This window comes from Aotus nancymaae, unplaced genomic scaffold (assembly GCF_030222135.1).
Source record: "Aotus nancymaae isolate 86718 unplaced genomic scaffold, 86718_ANA_hifiasm-v0.15.2.pri h1tg000062l, whole genome shotgun sequence".
Lineage (NCBI taxonomy): Eukaryota > Metazoa > Chordata > Mammalia > Primates > Aotidae > Aotus > Aotus nancymaae.
In genome coordinates, this window is record NW_026988476.1 from 19,859,775 (window position 1) to 19,879,228 (window position 19,454).

The window sequence follows — 19,454 nt, forward strand, 5'->3', positions numbered from 1 at the left end:
TTCACTGTATGTATATACCACATGTTGTTTAGCTATTTATATGTAGCAAGATGCTTGTGTTGTTTCCACCTTTTGGCTATTGTGAATAATGCTGCTATGAACATTGGCATATAACTTTGTTTGATCGATTTTCCATTCTTTTGAGTAAATATGTAAGAGTAGAACTGCTGGGTCGTTTAGTGAGTCTATGTTTAAGTTTTTGAGGAACCACCAACTATTTTCCGTAGTGACTATACTATTTTACTTTCCCACCAGCGAGGTACAAGGGTTCCAGTTTCCCCACATCCTCACCTATGCTTACTTTGGGTGTGTGTGTGTGTTTAATAATAGCTGTACTAGCAGATGTGAAATGGTATTTTATTGTGGTTTTGATTTGTATTTTCCTAATGACTAATGATGTTGGTTGTCTTTTCATATGCTTATTGAACATTTGCATATCTTCTTTGGAGAAATGTCTATTCAAATCCTTTACCCATTTAAAAAAAAATGAGTTGTCTGCCTTTTTGATGTTAAGTTGCAGTAGTACTACATGTATTCTGGGTATTAATCCCTTATCAGATATATTTAGTTTTATTTTATTTGTCTTGCTTTGGTATCAGGGTAATGGTAGCCTCAAACTAAGTTATGAAGTATTCCCTCCTCATCTTTTTATTTTTTTGGAAGAACTGGAGTGGGATTGGTGTTAATTCTTTTTTAAATACTTGGTATTTGAAGCCATTCGATCTTGGACTTTTCTTTCTTGGGAGGGTTTATTTAGATTACTGATTCAGTTGTCTTACTTGTTACAGGTTTATTCAGATTTTCTATTTCTTCTTGAGATATATTTTTTGTTTTTGTTTTTATAAGAGTCAGGGTCTTTATTGCCCAGGCTGGAGTGCAGTGCTGCTGTCATGAGTCACTGTAGCTTTGAATTCCTTGAACCCTCAAGCAGTCTTCCTACCTCAGCCTCCTGAGTATCTAGGACTACAGGCACATGCCACAATACCTGACTGAGATTTTTATTATTTGTAGGGATGGGGTCTCATTATGTTGCCAGGCTGGTCTCAGACACTTGACCTCAAATGATCCTTCCACCACAGCCTCCCAAATTGCTAGGATTACAGGCATGAACCACCATGCCCAGCATTGAGGTATATTTTGTGGTGTGGGTCTTTCCAGGAAGTTTTCTGTTTCATCTAGGTTATCCAACTTGTTGACATACCCTTCTTTGTGGTATTCTGTTTGTTTGTTTGTTTGTTTTTGAGACAGGGTCTCACTCTGGTTGCCCGGGCATGTGTGTAGTGGCGCTATCTTGGTTCACTGCAGTCTCAACCTCTTAGGCTCAGCTGATTCTCCTACCTTGGCCTCTCAAGCAGCTGGGACTACAGGTGCACACCTTGCTCAGCTAAATTTTTTGTATTCTTAGAGACAAGGTTTCACCATGTTGGCCAGGCTGGTCTTGAACTCCTGACTCAGGCAATCTGCCTACCTCAGCCTCCCAAAGTACTGGGATTACAGATGTGAGCCACCCTGCCCAGTGTAGTATTCTTTTGTCATCCTTTTTATTCTGTAATATCAGTAGTAATATTTCTTCTTCACTTCTGATTTTAGTAATTTGAATCTTCTGTCTTTTTTCTTAGTCCAGCTGTCTAAGAATTTGCCAATTTTGTTGATCTTTTAAAAGGATCAACTTCTGTTTTTATTTCTTTTTTTTTTTTTTGAGACATAGTCTCACTCTGTTGCCCAGGTTGGAGTGCAGTGACACAGTTGTGGCTCTCTACAACCTCTGCCTCCTTGGTTCAAGCGATTCTACTGCCTCAGCCTCCCAAGTAGCTGGGATTACAGGTGGCTGCCACCATGCCCACCTAATATTTTTGTATTTTTAGTAGGGACAGGGTTTCACCGTGTTGGCCAGGCTAGTCTTGAATTCCTCACCTCAAGTGATCCTCCCACCTTAGCCTCTCAAAGTGCTGGGATTACAGGTGTGAGCCACCCCACCCAGCCTGTTGTTTTTCTTGGTTGTTTTTCTATTCACTATTTTATCTCCCCTCTAACCTTTATCATTTCCTTCCTTCTGCTCTCTGTAAGTTTAGCTTGTTCTTGTCTTTCTAGTTCCTTAAGTTGTACAGTTATGTTATGGATTTGAGATTTTTTATTTTTAATATAGTCATTTACAGCTATAAATTTTCCTCTAAGCCCTGCCTTTGCTGCATCTCCTAAGTTTTGTTATGTTTATATTTTCATTTATCTCAGGATAATTTCTCATTTCTCTTATGATTTCTTCTTTGACCATTTTGGTTGACAGGATTTTTTTTTTTTTTCAGCACTTTACAGATTTTATTACATAGCTTTTTGGACTCCATTTTTCCTTCTCTTTTTTCTTTTTCTTTTTATTGAGATGGAGTTTTGCTCTTGTTGCCCAGGTTGGAGTGTCGGCTCACTGCAACCTCTGCCTCCCGGGTTCAAGTGATTTTCCTGTCTCAGCCTCCTGTGTAGCTGGGATTACAGGCATGCACCACCACATCCAGTTAATTTTGTATTTTTAGTAGAGGTTTAACTATCTTAGTCAGGCTGGTCTCAAACTCCTGACTTCAGGTGATCCACCCATCTTGGCCTCGCAAAGTGCTGAGATTACAGGTGTGAGCCACCATGCTGAGCCAGTTTTCTTTTTCTTTCCTTCCTTTCTTACTTTTTCTTTCCATACTTTTTTTTTTTTTTTTTTTTTTTTCAGTAGAGATGGTCTTATTCCATCACCCACACAGACTGAAATGAAGTGATGCAGTCATGGCTCACTGTAGCCTCAAACTTGTGGGCTCAGGTGTTCTTCCTTCTTCCTCTCAAGTAGCTGGGACTACAAGTGCCTGCCACCACAGCCAGCTAATGTTTTCTTTTTTTTTTTTGAGATGGAGTTTCACTCTTGTTACTAGGCTGGAGTGCAGTGGCATTATCTCAGTTCACCACAACCTCTGCCTCCTGGATTCAGGCGATTCTTCTGCCTCAGCCTCTGTAGTAGCTGGGATTACAGACAGGCATGTGCCACTAGGCCTGACTAATTTTGTATTTTTAGTAGAGACAGGGTTTCTTCATGTTGGTCAGGATGGTCTCAAATTCCCCACCTTGGGTGATCCGCCTGCCTCAGCTTCCCAAAGTGCTGGGATTACAGGCATAAGCCACCATGCCTGGCCTTTTTGTAATTTTTTGTAGAGATGGGGGTCTTACTGTGTTGCCCAGGCTGACCTGAAATTCTGGGGTTCAAGAAGTCCTCCTGCCTCAGCCTTCCACACTGCTGGCATTGCATAGTTGACCTACTCTGCCCAGCCTGGCTTCCATATTTTTTGTGACAAATTTACTCTCATTTGTGTTTTTGTTTCTCTGTATGTGTCTTTTTTTTTCTTTACCTGTTCTATATTTTTGCCCTTCAATAATTTGATTAAATATGCCTTGATGTAGTTCCTTTGTATTTATCTTACTTGGAGTATGCTAGGCTTTGTGGGTTGATATCTTCCATCAGTTTCTTAGTAATTAAATTATCTAATATTTCTTCTCCATATTTCTTTGTCTCCCCTTCTGGGTCTCTCATTACATGCATGTTAGACCATTTTGATATTGTTCCACAAAGCTTTGGCTACCTGTTTCTTTTCTGCCCATTCTTTCCTTTTGTGTTTTAATTTGGATATTTTTTATTGATATATTGACTTGTCTTCAAGTTTGCTGATCTATTCCATTGCTGTGTCAAGTTTGCTGTTAATTATCAAGTTCCAGGAAGGAAATTGTTTTAAAAAGTTTGCTGTTCAATCTATTTATTGAATTTTTTAGTTCTGACATCTTATTTTCCATTTTTAGCATTTCCATTTAGTTCTTTTTTATGGTTCTATGTCTTTGCTGAAATTATCCGTTTCTTCCTGCTTTTTGTCCACATTTTTCCACTACTAGTATCCTCATCAGAGCCTTTTTTTTTTTTTATGCCAGGCACAGTGGCTCATGCCTGTAATCCCAGTACTTTGGGAGGCCAAGGCGGGTAGATCATGAGGTCAGGAGTTCAAGATCAGCCTGGCCAGGATGGTGAAACCCCATCTCTATTAAAAATACAAAAATTAGCTGAGCTTGGTGGCAGACACTTGTAATCCCAGCTACTCAGGAAGCTAAGGCAAGAGAATTGCTTGAACCCATGAGGTAGCGATTGCAGTGAGCCGAGATCACAACACTGCACTCCAGCTTGGGTGATAGAGCAAGACTCCATCTCCAAAAAAAAAAAGAGAGCTTTTTAAAAGGCCCTTTCTGATAATTTCAGTATCTAGACCACCTCTGAGTCTGTTTATATTGAGTCTTTTCTCTCATGATCATTGGCCACTTTTTTGTGTATTTTGTAATTTTTGTTTTTTGAGACAAGGTCTCACTCAGGCTCAGGCTGGAGTGCAGTGGTGTGATCGTAACTCAGTGCAACCTTGAACTCTGAGTTCAAGCAATCTTCCCACTTCAGCCACCTGAGTAGCTAAGACTACAGGTATGCACCTCCCTCCCTCCCTCCCTCCCTCTCCCCCTGCCTCCTTCCCCCTCCCCCTTCCTCCCTCCCTCCCTCCCTCCCTCCCTCCCTTCCTTCCTTCCTTCCGTCTTCTTATGTTGCCCTGGCTGATCCCAAACTCTTTAGCCTCAAGCAGTCTGCCTGCCTCAGCCTCCCTGTAGTTTTTGTTACTATGTGCAAGATCTTCTATCTGAAAGAACAGTAAAGATTGGAATAAATTATATTTATTTTCAGAAAGGGACATGCCCTTTCTTCTTTTCAAGTTGCTAAAGTAAGAGTTGAGTCCATCTAATCTGTAGGTGATTTGTGTTTGGGCCTTGTTGTAGTTTTAGTTTGATGGAGCTTTACCACTGGCTTCAAATGTTTTGGGATAGTACTTTCCTTTATGAGGACCCCATATTTGAGCACTGAGATTTTCTAGAGATTTTCAACTGTGGAGGTGGAGGTTGCAGTGAGTTGAGATCGTGTTCATGCCACTGCACTCCAGCCTAAGAGACAGAGGGAAACCGTGTCTCAAAAAAAATTTTTTTTTTAAATCTAATTTGCCATGCCAATATATATGTAGCTGTTAAAAATTTGAGTAGTTTCTTCTTAAAACCCTGTATGTGCTGGATTCTTCCTCCTGCTGTTACACCAGGAATAAAAGCAGCTATGGGTCTCTTCTGTCCCATTGAGAGTTCATCGCTTTCTGGAATTGGTTTATTTAGGTCTCTTTGTTCCCTCTGCTCTTTGTTCTTTTTAAACTGTGATTTTGTGTTTGGGTTGTTAAGGTGAGAGGATCTTTTTCAGTTTTATACGAACAAACTGGAAACAGAATTTCTCAAGCGTGTCCTTTTGTATTTGTTTTTCAGACTAATATATTTTGGTGGTTATGGGTGTAGGAGACACAGTGAACTCCAAGACTGTTTTGATGTTCATGATGCATCTTGGGTAAGAGAGTAATCACTGTTTACATTTTCCTCCAGTTCAATATAGCCTTAACATCTTAGAAATAATGAGCCTAGTCTTTCTCACTTTTGGAGCTACCAATTTGTCATAATTGACACGATGCAAAAAATGTGTTTTCTCTCTTTAACATTTGGATCCATTTGGCAAAAGTTATCTCATCTAGTGGTATTAACCTTCATGGCTATTGGCAGAGTGATTTCCTATTAATCACCCATACCTGCTTCTGTTAGACAAGTAGAGGCTTTAGTGGACCTTGGAAAACTTGTGTTCGTATTTAACCACAATAGGTATTGTTGACATACACCTCTTTTTAGATATGTCCACTAGAATTATTCATACGTCCGACTGGCCTCTAGATAAGAGTGAGTGAGTTGGTGGTGATATTAATTTTTCTACTTATTCTTACTGATTAGACAATAAGTCATTATTAATCATTGTTAATTAAAGAAGTTATGAATTACAAAAATAAAATTTTTTAACAGATAATTTAAAAAACCGTCGATCCCACCACCAACATGCAGCCTTACTAGCTTTACCTTCTACTACCATATATTCTACATTATTAATATAAATAAATCTATATGTATGTATAAATATATATGTGTGTGTATATATATATACACACACACACATTTTATGTATATTGCTTTGTATATGGGTGTTTTTAAAAATTCCCCATGTTTCTATGTGGTTTTTGAGTTTTAAAAATGATATGTCGTTAAATCTTTGCTACTTAAAGTATTGCTGATAATTTTCAGGATACCTTCTATTTATATCTAGTAATTTTTACCCATCAGTGAAACAACTCAATTTTTTTTTCCTATAATACAGTTACTAAGCTAATTATTATGTCCTGAAGTTTCTGGAACACACATGGGTTTTTGTTTTTTTTTTTTCATTTAGAGTCTAAATGAGCTGGGTGTGGTGGCACATTCCTATTATCCCAGCTACTAGGGATGCTGAGGCAGAAGGATCACTTGTACCGAGGAGTTTGAGACCAGCCTGGGCAACATGGCAAGACCCTGTTTCAATAAAAATAAATTAAAAAATAGATTCTAAACTAAGTAAATGGTTTAGCTAATTTAACTTGCTTGACAAGACCTGACAAAAATAAATTATGTATTTCTGACGCCTGGGTAATTTTTGTATTTTTAGTTGAGACGGAGTTTCGCCACGTTGGCCATGCTGGTCTCGAATACTCTAGTGATTTGACATACAGAATAAAACTGGCACAGAGATCATCTGGAGTAGTGGTAGAGGATTTCAGCACCCTGGGAGATGCTAAATACAGTATAGCTGCTAAGTCTTTGCCTTGCTGACAAAGGATTTTATATCTTAGGAGATAAAGAAGAGAGTGGTCCTAAGTTTAATCTATAAGAACAAATTGTTTGGTGAAGTAGAAGTGATTGGAAGTTTTAGAAAAAGAAATCATGACCCTCTAAAAGTTATTACAGCAAAAATGAAAAGTTCTGAGCATGTGCTTTAGGAAAACATATTTAAAAATGTAAATATCATTCTGCCCTCTACAATTTTAAAAAAGATAATCCTTTGAGAATATTGAAAGATTGTCAGCAAGTAAAATTATGATTCACTGCAAACAATACTGTGAGAAGGAAAGTTGCAGGGTGGTGCTGCTGTTCTGGGGACCACGCTTTGGGAGGCATCCGAAAGTTGAATATTGAAAGATTGTCAGCAAGTAAAATTATGATTCACTACAAACAATACTGTGAGAAAGAAAGTTGCCAGGTGGCGCTACTGGTCTGGGGACCATGCTTTGGGAGGCATCCGTGTATGCATTAGCTTTATGACAATGGTAACACTTAATTCTATTTTTGTAAGGTATCTATTATTTTACCAGTAAATATGTGAGAAAACTGTAATAATAATGTAAACATTATTAAAGCTTTTAGATATTTAAAAAATTTATGTTTTAGGAAGAGCAGATATTCTGGGGATGGCATAATGATGTCCATGTATTTGACACAAAGACACAGACTTGGTTTCAAGCAGAAATTAAAGTAAGTGTTATAAAAAGTTATCTTTGTATTTATATACTTGTATTTAAAAATTGATTTTTTACTATGTTATTTTGATTTTGGGGTTGTTGTTGTTGTTGTTTAATTTTTTTTTTTTAAAGATGGGGTTTCACCATATTGGTCAGGCTGGTCTCGAACTCCTGACCTTAGGTGATCCGCCTGCCTCAGCCTCCCGGAGTGCTGGGATTACAGGCGTAATCCACCGTGCCCAGCTTGTTTTGTTTTGAGACAGAGTGTTGCTGTGTCGTCCAGGCTGGAGTGTAGTGGCGCAATTTCAACTCACTGCAACCTCTGCCTCCTGGGTTCAGGTGGTTCTCCTGCCTCAGCCTCCTGAGTAGCTAGGACTACAGACGCGGGCCACCATGCCTGGCTAATTTTTTTTTTTTTTTGAGACGGAATCTTGCTCTTTTTGCCAGGCTAGAGTGCAGTGGCACGATCTTGGCTCACTGCAACCTCAGTCTCCCGGATTCAAGCAATTCCTCTGCCTCAGCCTCCTGAGTAGCTGGGACTCAGGCACATGCCACTGCACCCAGCTAATTTTTTTTTTTAGTAGAGACGGGATTTCACCATGGCCAGGATGGTCTCAATCTCCTGATCTCATGATCTGCCCGCCTTGGCCTCCCAAAGTGATGGGATTACAGGCGTGAGCCACCGCGCCTGGCTCATTTTTGTATTTTTAGTAGAGGTAGAGTTTTACCATGTTGGCCACGCTGGTCTTGATCTCCTGACCTCAAGTGATCTACCCGCCTCAGCCTCCCAAAGTGTGGAGATTACAGGCATTACAGGCCACCACACCTGGCCTGTTATTTGGATTTTTGTAATTTGGTATGTAATCACATACTAAGTAGTTCTCTTGAGTACTTTAATAGCTTTAAGAAAAACATCAATTAGCTGGGCATGGTGGCATGTGCCTGTAGTCCCAGCTACTTGGGAGGCTGAGGCAGGAGAATTGCTTGAACCCAGGAGGCGGAGGTTGCAGTGAGCTGAGATTGCACCATTGCGCTCCAGCCTGGGTAACAAGAGGGAAACTCCATCTCAAAAAAAAAAAAAGAAAAGAAAAACATCAGAGCCATAGATGGCACTGTCAGTCCTAACTTCTCAGGAGGCTGAGGCAGGAGTTTCACTTGGGTCCAGGAGTTCGAGGCCGTAGTGTGCTACAATCGCACCTGTGAATAGCCACTGCACTCCACTGCTTTCTAGCCTGGGCAACATAGTGAAACCCCATCTCTCAAAAAAATAAACAAACAAACAAATTGCATATTCTTCTCCATGTCAGCTGAGGTTTTCTAGAAAAAAAATATTTTAATGAGGTGCCATCATCATTCTTCCTTTTAAAAATCTTTATTAAAAAGGCTTATTTTTAAAAATCCTTTTATAACAAAGCGCATGTTTTATATACCCTTGAATTCAGAGGTACATGCAATTATGGCATGACAAAAATACATTATCAGTATTCTTTCATTTGTTAGTGACTAAACACAAATTCAAATTAATTTAAGCAGTAATGAATTCTCACATAGCTGGAAAGCATATTAGAATGGCTCACAAAGTACAAGGAAGAGCCGCAGGGACCAGGGCCTCAGGAACCGGAGCAGATTACTCAGCATCCTTGCAAAACTTTCTGTCTGCTTTTTTCTGCTTCTCTTTGTGTGCTTGTTTCATTCTGTCTATGGCAGACACACTGGCTCATTTCGGAGGGAATATGGTCCTGGCTACACAAGCAGTTATTTATATTGTACTCTCTTAGCGTTTTTATATTAGTCTTAGAAAAGGACTCTGCCTCTGCTTGGGCATGTTCCCACTGTTTACAGCAATCCCTGATGCCAAAGGGATGATTGGCCAGTCTTGAGTCACATGTTCATTGCTAGGGAGAGCAGGGTATTGTGACTGATAAGCTTACCAGAATTGAACAGAGTGGAATGCTAAGCAGGTCATATATGCGCAGTTACATACGTGTCTACTAATACAAATATATGACCAGAATTCCTTTTTTTTTTTCCTCTAACATGGATCATAGGAAACAATGACCAGAATTCCTTACAGTCCAACTTCTGTTCATGGAAATGATGGGCAATTCTATGCAAATTAGTGTTATAGTTTGGCTATTCTCTGCATCCTCTGTTTCCAGGCAATAAATTTCAGATTTCCAGTGTTCATCTATTCTCATCTATATAGTAGAATTCTTCCAGAATTTCAGATCAAGTCTGGAATAATAATAAAAATTTTGTTTCGCTGGAAAAGCTGGGAACCAAAATTCTTTTTTTTTGGAGACGGAGTCTCGTTCTTTTGCCGCACTGGAGTGCAGTGGCGCGATCTCAGCACACTGTAACCTCTGCCTCCTGGTTTTAAGCGATTCTCCTGCCTCAGCCTCTCAAGTAGCTGGGATTACAGGCGCACACCACCAGACCCAGCTGATTTTTGTATTTTTAGTAGAGACAGGGTTTCACCATGCTGGCCAGAATGATCTTGTTCTCTTGACCTCGTGATTGGCCTACCTCGGCCTCCCAAAATGCTGGGATTACAGGCGTGAGTCACCGCACCCAGCTGGGAACCAAAATTCTTAAATGGTTCTCCTTTAAGTGTTATATAGGTAATATCTGAATTATTTCTTACCAAGTTGACCACAGCACAGTTATTCAATAAGCCTGAAAAGTTTAGGAATTTGTGATAGTGGATGCAGAGCGTGTGTGTGTGTGTGTGTGTGTGTGTGTGTGTGTGTGTGTGTGTGATGGAATTTCACTCTTGTCGCCCAGGCTGTAGTGCAGTGGCACGATCTCGGCTCACCACAACCTCTGCCTCCCAGGTTCAAGTGATTCTCCTTGATGCAGAGCTTTAATATCCTATACCCACCTTTGAGTATCCGTTGAGCTGAAAATGTTAGGTTCTTTCAGCACTTGAAATTAAAATACATACATAAAGGCACCCACCATGAAAACACAGAAATTACGCAGAAGATTATTCCCTCAAATTTTATACATTCATCTACCTGTGATACTTGCTTTTTCCACCAATTGAAAACCTCTCTAGGCTGGTGTGGTGGCTCACACCTGTAATCCAAGCACTTTGGGAGGTTGAAATAGGCAGATTGCTTGAGGCCAGGAGTTTGAGACCAGCCTGGGCAACAAAGCAAAACCCCATCTCTACTAAAAATACAAAAATTAGCCTGGCCTGGTGTTGCATGCCTGTGATCCCAGCTACTCAGGAGGCTGAGGCAGGATAATCACATAAACCCAGGAGATGGAGGTGGCAGTGAGCCAAGATCACATCACTGCAGTCCAGCCTTGGCAACAGAGCGAGACTGTCTCAAAAACAAAACAAAACAAAACTTCTCTGAAGAAAAGATCTGCTATATTTATTCAAAATAAAGTGTAGAGAAGTGTTATCAATTAATATTAAGAGTTTTAGTAAAAGAGCACTGTCTGGCTTAAGCCAAGAGTGAAGTTCTTATTGTAAATTTGAGGCACCAAGAATCTTGGGACTGTTTTTAATTTTGTAGAGTTTCTGAGATAATCGCATTATGCACTGCTCACTTCTAATAATAACTCTGTGTGTGTGAGAGAGAAACAGAGAGGGAGACAGAAAAAATTTTAAAATTTGATTTTAAAATCTTTATACAGTATTTCAAGCAGAAATTTACATGAAACCTTATTTTGCTAAATAGTGTCAGAAATAGAAGAAAAAACATTTTAAAAGTAAAGATCAGGGAGAATAAAATTTATTCTGAAGAATAGTATTTGTCTATAATTATTACTATTTAGAATAAACTTTTGCATTAGCGTTTTTAATGGAATTACATAGGTAATGATAACTTAGTGGTTAAGAATTTCTCATACTGAGCATCGGAATGTAACTTTATTATATATATCTCAAGTCTTTGCAATTTGTTCTGATTTCTACTTGCAGGGTGGAGTTCCACCACAGCCACGAGCCGCGCATACGTGTGCAGTTCTTGGAAATAAGGGTTATGTATTTGGCGGACGTGTTTTGGTTAGTGTTTTTAATGGAAATGGTATTTTTATATACAGTTGTCCTTATAAAAATTTATCCTCTGATTTGCGGAATAATTGAATGTTCATATTATCTAGGGATTAAAATGGTATTCAGTACATTTATCTTCTATTTCCTAAACAGACCATACATGAACAATCATAGATAATTATAAATCGTATTTTAATGAAGGGAATCCTTCACTTCAGTGCAGTATCAGAAAAAATTAATTTCTTATAATCTAAAGTGTGTGAATTTAAACCCATTTCTTCCTTTCCTCTTTGACACGATTTGGGAGCTTTGTGTCAGTCGTATTAATGCTTAGCATTGTTTTCCAATATTTAAACTTCTCATGTTAAGTAAATAGAGATAGTCTATTTTTAATCTGAACTTATTTTAAGAAAAATTTTAGCTGTTTAAAAGATGTGAAACGCTGACCAGTGTAATACACTTTTATTTTAGCAAACTAGGATGAATGATTTGCACTATCTAAACCTAGACACCTGGACTTGGTCTGGAAGGTAAGTTTGAAGTCTAAGTACGTTTTAATCTATAGGCATGTGTGTGTGTCTGTATGTGTCCTAATGTCTAAGCAAGGACTATATAGATTTAAATAGAGTTTGTTCCTTAACCAAACAAGATAAAACATGAAAATACTAACAGTTGAAATTAGATTAAAGTACTGGTTTTATACTAAGTATTCTTTGAGGGCTGATCAGTAGAAGCAATGAAGAAGTGATTGAATGGGACGATCTCAGGTAAACAGATAATGGAGTAGAGAAAAGTCAGATTTTATTTGTAGCTCATAATATATATTTAACAATAGCAAATACATTTAGCTATCCACTTGGCATTTCATGTAATGAGATGGAATCAGAGCTATGTAGTATTCCAAAGTATAAATACCATTAAAAATAAAACCATGAAAGTCTCAGAAGAAAATGTAGCAGATTATCTTTAAAATCTTGGCCTGGAGAAAGCTTTGTAAAGATGATATGAACTCAAAATTCATAAACGAAAAGACTGATAAGACCACTTAAAAATTAAATATTTCTCTATAGAAAAATATACCACAAAAAATTAAAAAGCAAAGTGTAAAATGCAAACAGAAAAACAATATTTGCAATATTTTTAACAGAGGTAGACCAGGGCAAAGATCCACAAGAACTCAGTAAATCCATAAAAACAAAAAAGACAAATAATCCAATAGAAAAGTGGACAAAGAACATGCATGAACAACTCACAGAAGAAATACTAATAGGTAAAAATTATTTTTAAAAGATGTTCAACCTCATAGATTATGGAAGAAATAGAAACAAAAGTAATTCTTCAGTTGTCGGATATAAATAGTTATAATGACCAGTAAGTGCTAGGATGTAACAAAATTGTTGGGAGTACAAATTGGTACAGGTTTTCTACAAGACAGTCTGACAATATGTTTATAGCTCAATTTCTCTGAAAGCAATAATTAGACAAGTGTATGTTCATTGCAACATTATTTATAAAAGCCAAAACTTGAGGTTAATCCCCATAACCACCAGTGGGGATTGTTTACATCGTGGTACCTTTGCCCAGTGGGCTGCCATGCTTCTATTACCACAGGGAACCATATTTTATGGGAATAATCTGTAACATATTAGTTATGTAAAAATATTACAGGGTATATGATCTGATGTATTTATTTTTAAGAAATATATTTATGCATTAAAATCTGAAAAGATACGTAGCAAATTATTATTTCTTATTGCTGGAGTACAAAATTATAGAAGAGCTCTCCTTTTTAAAGAACTATTTTTATTATTGTTGAATGTTTTAAAACCAACATGTTGGCCAGGCATCGTGGCTCATGCCTGTGACCCCAGCACTTTGGGAGGCTGAGGCGGGTGGATCACCTGAGGTCAGGAGTTCTTGACCAGCCTGGCCAACATGGTGAAATCCCATCTCTACTGAAAACACAAAAACAGCCAGGCATGGTGGCGGATGTCTATAATCCCGGCTACTCGGGAGGTGGAGGCAGGAGAATCACTTGAACCCCGGAAGGCAGAGGTTACAGTGAGCTGAGATTGCACTATTGCTCTCCAACCTGGGCAACAAGAGCAAAACTCTATCTCAAAAAAAAAAAAAATTACATCTTCCAAAAATGGCCTGTGTTATTCTGGAACATTCCAGACTGTGGAAGAATGGTATTTTCTCACCTACTGAATTAAATTCTTTTGGTTCTAATTTATGTGTTATGTTTTTATTTTTCATGTGCTATCTCTTTTAAATGTCCCTTTTATGATTATAATTATTCTTGTTGTTTTGTTTTGTTTTAAGAGACTGTCTCCATTTTGCCCAGGATGGTCCATCCAACTCCTAGGCTTGAGTAATCCTCCTGCCTTGGCCTCCCAAAGTGTTGGAATTACAGAAGTGAGCCACTGTGCCTGGCCTTGTTTTTACGTACTTTATTTTTTAAGAAATCCTTAGAGGTTTTACCCTGGATCTGGAATGGCTTGCATACTTTTATTTTGAAGTTAGAATAGCTAGCATTTTCAGAGGAAGATAATGCTTTGGAAAATTCTAGAAGTAGATCGAAGTAAAAACAACAATATAAAAACCCATAATATCCTTGGGGAAATCAGCTAAAAACACAAAGTTAACCTTGAAACAACAGTAAAAAGTTATAGACGTGAAAAAAAATGTGTTGAAAAACGGAGGAAGCAGCTGATTCGCCAATGAAAATGATGCTGAGTGTGCATTGTGAATTAACAGAGAATTGACTTTTATTTTCACTCTGTAACCAGATGGAATGGACATTAATATGGAGAGATTGGTTTAAACTCATCTAAGAATTTAATAATGTTTTAAAAGTATTTCATGTAGGTGAGACTAGTAAAATCAACTCTTTTTTTGGTGAGACAGTGAGGGCAATTTTTTTTTTAAGATCTAAGATTAAAACCCTTTCTTTTGATTAACATAGTACCTAGACTTCTTTTTCCCCTTGCCACAGGATTACTATTAATGGAGAAAGCCCAAAACATCGGTCATGGCATACTTTAACACCTATAGCTGATGATAAACTTTTCCTATGTGGTGGACTAAGTGCAGATAATATCCCATTAAGTAAGTTGATTAAAGTTTAGCCTGTAATTATTATCTCATTCTTTTTTATTCACTGTATTCCATACTTACAGTAAAGTACATCTTCCTTTTTTCCTGTTTGCCTTTATCCTCAACTATTTTCTTGCATGAATTGTGACCTTTTTGCTTTTGTACCCTTGACTCTCCACGTTCCCATGTTTTCTAGGGAAAGAGAAGAGGAAGAGTGATTGAGGCTAGACGTAATAAAGCCCCTTTCCACTACTATAGTCTGTGATTCCATGTCCGCTGTTTTTGATCCAGATGCTTGTACTGTAGGTTAGGATGCTTGCACTGTCTGCTTGTGCTGTACTCCAGGCTAGGGGGTTAGAAGAGCAGCCTTTCTTAGAAGGCCCTGAAAATATAAAGTAGAATACCCAGTTCCTTCTCTTTTTCTTCCAGAACTGTGGAGGAAAGTGTTTAGCTAGGTTTTTTAAGCTCCTGTCACTGCTGGTCCCAGTGGCTATTCGTTTTGGAATGCAGTTTTTTTTCAACAGTAAAATTGTGGCATCAGGATAGCCACCTGACCAGGAATGTCGACTTCTTAATTTGGCATGTTAGATGTTTTGTGTTTTCTATTTTCTTTTCTTTTCTTTTTTTTTTTTTTTTTGAGACAGAGTCTTCTGTCACCCAGGCTAGAGTGCAGTGGCGTGATCTTGGCTCACTACAACCTCCCTCCCAAATTCAAACGATTCTTCTGCCTCAGCCTCCCAAGTAGCTGGGATTACAGGCACCCACTACCATGCCCAGCTGAATTTTGTATTTTTAGTAGAGATGGGATTTCACCATGTTGGCCAGGCTGGTCTTGAACACCTGACCTCATGATCCACCTGCCTCAGCATCCCAAAGTGCTGGGATTACAGTCGTGAGCCACCGTGCTTAGCTGTTGTTTATTTTCTTAACCCAGAAGTTTTCTATGGCTAGAGATGCTTTCATTAAGAAACATTATATACTATTAAAACATTTCTGTAATTATATATTAGGGTCTGGAAAAAACTATTTCTTAACAAAAGTTTATTGAGCATCAGCTGTGTGTGCGGCAGTCAGAGCTGGCCACCAAACAAATTCCAGAGGTTAGTTGGAGAAACAACAGTTCCTAGTAGGAGATGTTAATTATTCTTGCATATTATTATACTTCTTCAATTTGTTAGATTTTTAATTAAAAGAGATTTGGAATCTAACAAAAAAAAACTAACATCTGTACAGTTCAGTAGGGGTTGTTTAACATCATATTTTCATGATCTCTAGTGTTTTTAGTTTCTGTTTTCATTTTTGGTCATTGACCTATGGGAAATTAAATGTTCTGACTCATAAGCTAGTCAATTTTCTCCCTTAAAGATTCTGTTTCAGTTTAAGATTTGGTCATACAGGTATTAGATGATCCCAATAAATTTTTTTTTAGCTTGGTTGACTGTGGTAATGGCATTGTGGTTATGTAAAAAAATGTCCTTTTTTTTCAGTAATGCATACTGAAGTATGTATGGGGAAAATGATAGGAGATCTAGGATTTCATTTAGAAAAATAAAGCAATAAGAATAACAAAAAGATAAGTGGAGCAAGTGGAGCACATGTAGCAAAGTCTTGATAGCTGTCGAATCTGCGATATGTGGAATTTCATTGTCATGATAACTCTACTTTTGTAAATGTTTGAAAATTTTTATGATAAAATAGGTGCACTCAGAAAAGAGAGTCATTTAAATGTAGCATAATAAATTTGGGGGAAAATTAAAATTGTATCCCAAAGACCTCATCTTAATTTTTTAACTGCCATAATATTGCAGGTGATGGTTGGATTCATAATGTCACAACAAATTGTTGGAAACAACTTACACATTTACCTAAAACAAGACCGAGGTAAGTCAAGACATTGACAAATAGTAACATAGTTAAGATTTTTTTAAGTATTAAAATATAGTGCTGAATTTATAGTGTTTGCCATTGAGACCATTAAGTCATTAAGAAGGATATCTTTCAAATGAGCTTAATGTTACCTAAATAATTTAATTATTATTTTAGTTATGTCTGATTGTTAGAAATGATCTATGCAGTTTTCACCCATATTTGCATATTTGAAAATGTTTTTCTTTTAGGTAAATGTATAATCTTGCCTGATAACTGTGAAGATTAAGATAATTAAAAACATCATATGAGATTAATGTTTTTAATGTTAATATTTTTCATTAGTAGACAAGAATGAGGTTGGCTTTAGTAGTAGTTGTTTTTGGAAGAGGTTTAAAGCAAGTTAATCAGGAAATTTGCTTCCATGTTGATCCAGTGGGTGGCAGATTATTATTTTCCTTTATTAACTGCATGCATTGATATGAATTTTTTGAAAAAGAAAATGTTATTTATGGCATTTAATAGGATTTAAAATTGTAGAAGTTATATACTATTATTAGACTACAAAGAAAACCACATTTGTACTATAATTCTTATTTTTTTCTAATTTGATTGAGTAGTATAATGATATCTTCATAGGGAATTCAGATTCAGCACATTATAATCAAAATTGATAATAGATTTTAATCTTTTTCATGCTATGTATTTTAGACTTTTAAAAATACATTCTAGAATTTATGCTATTGTGAAGTCAATTTAATGATATGTATTTTTGTTATTTAATAAATGACAACATACTTGAGAAGAAGGCCTGAAAGTATTTATGTGTATTTTGGTATATGTATCTATATTAATATTTGCAGTACATTTAGAATTTATCATAATTGCATTCATGATACTTACATCTTCTTCTATAAAAATTCATTGGAATGTCTTATTTTAACAGTTCTGACTCTTTTGAAAAAATTTTTTTTAACTTAAAGAGTTTTGTACTAAGATATGGGAGCCCAGAGTTCTAGTCCTTGCTCAGCTACCACCTAGTTTTTTGACTTTGAAAAGTCACTTAAAGAAACTGAGCATTGGCCGGGCATGATGGCTCTTGCCTATTGATCCCAGAACTTTGGGAGGCCAAGGCAGGAGGAACACTTGAGTCTGGGAGTTTGAGACCAGCCTGGGCAACATAGTGAGACCCATCTCTACAATTTTTTTTTTTTCTTAATGGCCGGGTGTGGTAGTACACACCTCATGTTCCCAGCTACTCAGGAGGCTGAGGTGGGAGGATCACTTGATCCCAGGAGGCTGAGGCTTCAGTGAGCCAAGATTGCACCACTGCACTCCAGCCTGGGCAACAGAGCCAGACTCTGTCTCAGAAACAGAAAGAAAGAAACTACGCAACAATTTCTTTATCTGTGAAATGAGGGAGTTGGACTAGATAATCTCTTAGTTTATTCCAGTTGTTTGATTGTATGAATGCATTGATTATAGACCAAAGTATGAGTAAAAATGTTTAAAAATTACTCCTATTTTATATTTGAACCCTTATTGAGTAATTAGAGCAACACAACTGTTATCAATAATATAATACTAGTTAGAATTAGAGCTATGTAGAGATTTATTTTAATTTAGCTGATGTGTCATGTAAATAATATGCTTTATTAGAATGTTTAGGTGATAAGTTTAGAGCAGCTGTGAAAGGACATAAACTATCAGTCTGTAGAAAAAACATCAGGTTGCAAGCTAGATGTCATCAAAATCAATTCAGGAAAGGCTTTCCAGTGTTCTGCGATGATGAAATCCAGGCCAGAGTTTCTCTAAGGCAGATAAGACAGAGGCAGATCTATCTTCAGGTATGAGGTGAGGAGGAGAACAGGTGGGATACAGTTGAGTGTAAGGAGAACATATATGTGTGTGTATATATTTACTAACTTTTATAAAAGTGACAATTTAGCTAAGATCTATAGCATTTTGTGCAAACTTTCCAAGTTGTAATTTGAAACGTAAGCTGCCCAATTCTCCTGTTAGAACTCTACAGCAGGTTTCTCAACTTTGGCATTACTGACATTTTGGGCCACATAATTCTTTGTCATGAGGGTGTCCTATGTATTGTAGTATGTTTAGCAGCATCTCTGTCCTTTATACAATAGATGCCAGTTGTACTACCTTTTCTCTCCCCAAGTTGTGACAAATAAAAATATCTCCATATATTGTGAAATGCCTCTTTGGGGGACAAATTGCCCCTGGTTGAGAACGACTGTTCTACAGTATAGCACTATTATTCTCTGGGTCTCACCCAGATAAAACTATGGCTGAAAAGCCATACATGTAGCCATATCTGATAGCCTATATAGGTGGCTGTCAGCAAGGACCCTTTTTTAATGTGTCTGAAAAAGCTGTTGGAGACTATAGAGCCCCAAATACTGTTGGATTTCGTGAGTATTGCCAAGGTTACAAATAGCCTTCCTTCCAGGAAATTAATCTATTCCTTCCCATGTATGAGGACATTTCTTGTATTCTCTCTCCTTTACCTAACCCTCTTCCAGTCCCCATCTTCAACCCACCACATAATCTGGGTTCTTGCTGAAGATTTATATCAATATATCTTCTAACATAAGAGTTGGAGAATTGGGCAGAGTATTTCCCAAACATCTCTGATGACTTGGTTCCTTTCTGGGCCACAAGTGCATTTATCATTGAATGTGTACATGAGTGTTTGAGGAAGTATCTGTTTTAACAAATTGTGCATAATCCCACTGTTTGCACTTGTGAAAGCTAAGTAAAAGGGGTTAATGCACTAAAAATTAGTTATGTGTCCCAGTTTCTGGAAAGCAGAAAAAATAAGTTGTATGGTAATAAGTTATGATTTATAATTGTTTTATGCATCTGTTGCTTCAAAATTGGTATATTAAGAAAAGTAAGGCCAGGTGTGGTGGCTCATGCCTGTAATCCCAGCACTTTGGGAGGCCAAGGCAGGAGGATTACTTGAGCCCAGGAGTTCAAGACCAGGCTGGATAATATAGTGAAACCCC

At 37.5% G+C, this 19,454-nt stretch overlaps 1 protein-coding gene across 1 annotated transcript in view; it reads left to right on the plus strand.

The window, feature by feature from the left end:
* The window catches only part of KLHDC1 (kelch domain containing 1), a 62,695-nt gene that overhangs the window by 21,306 nt on the left and 21,935 nt on the right, over nt 1–19,454 (plus strand). Inside the window, exons 5-10 of the mRNA XM_012456267.2 lie at nt 5,353–5,431; nt 7,384–7,467; nt 11,389–11,472; nt 11,935–11,993; nt 14,462–14,574; nt 16,371–16,443. Coding sequence (XP_012311690.1) covers nt 5,353–5,431; nt 7,384–7,467; nt 11,389–11,472; nt 11,935–11,993; nt 14,462–14,574; nt 16,371–16,443 — 492 coding nt within the window. The remainder of the gene's footprint in view (nt 1–5,352; nt 5,432–7,383; nt 7,468–11,388; nt 11,473–11,934; nt 11,994–14,461; nt 14,575–16,370; nt 16,444–19,454) is intronic.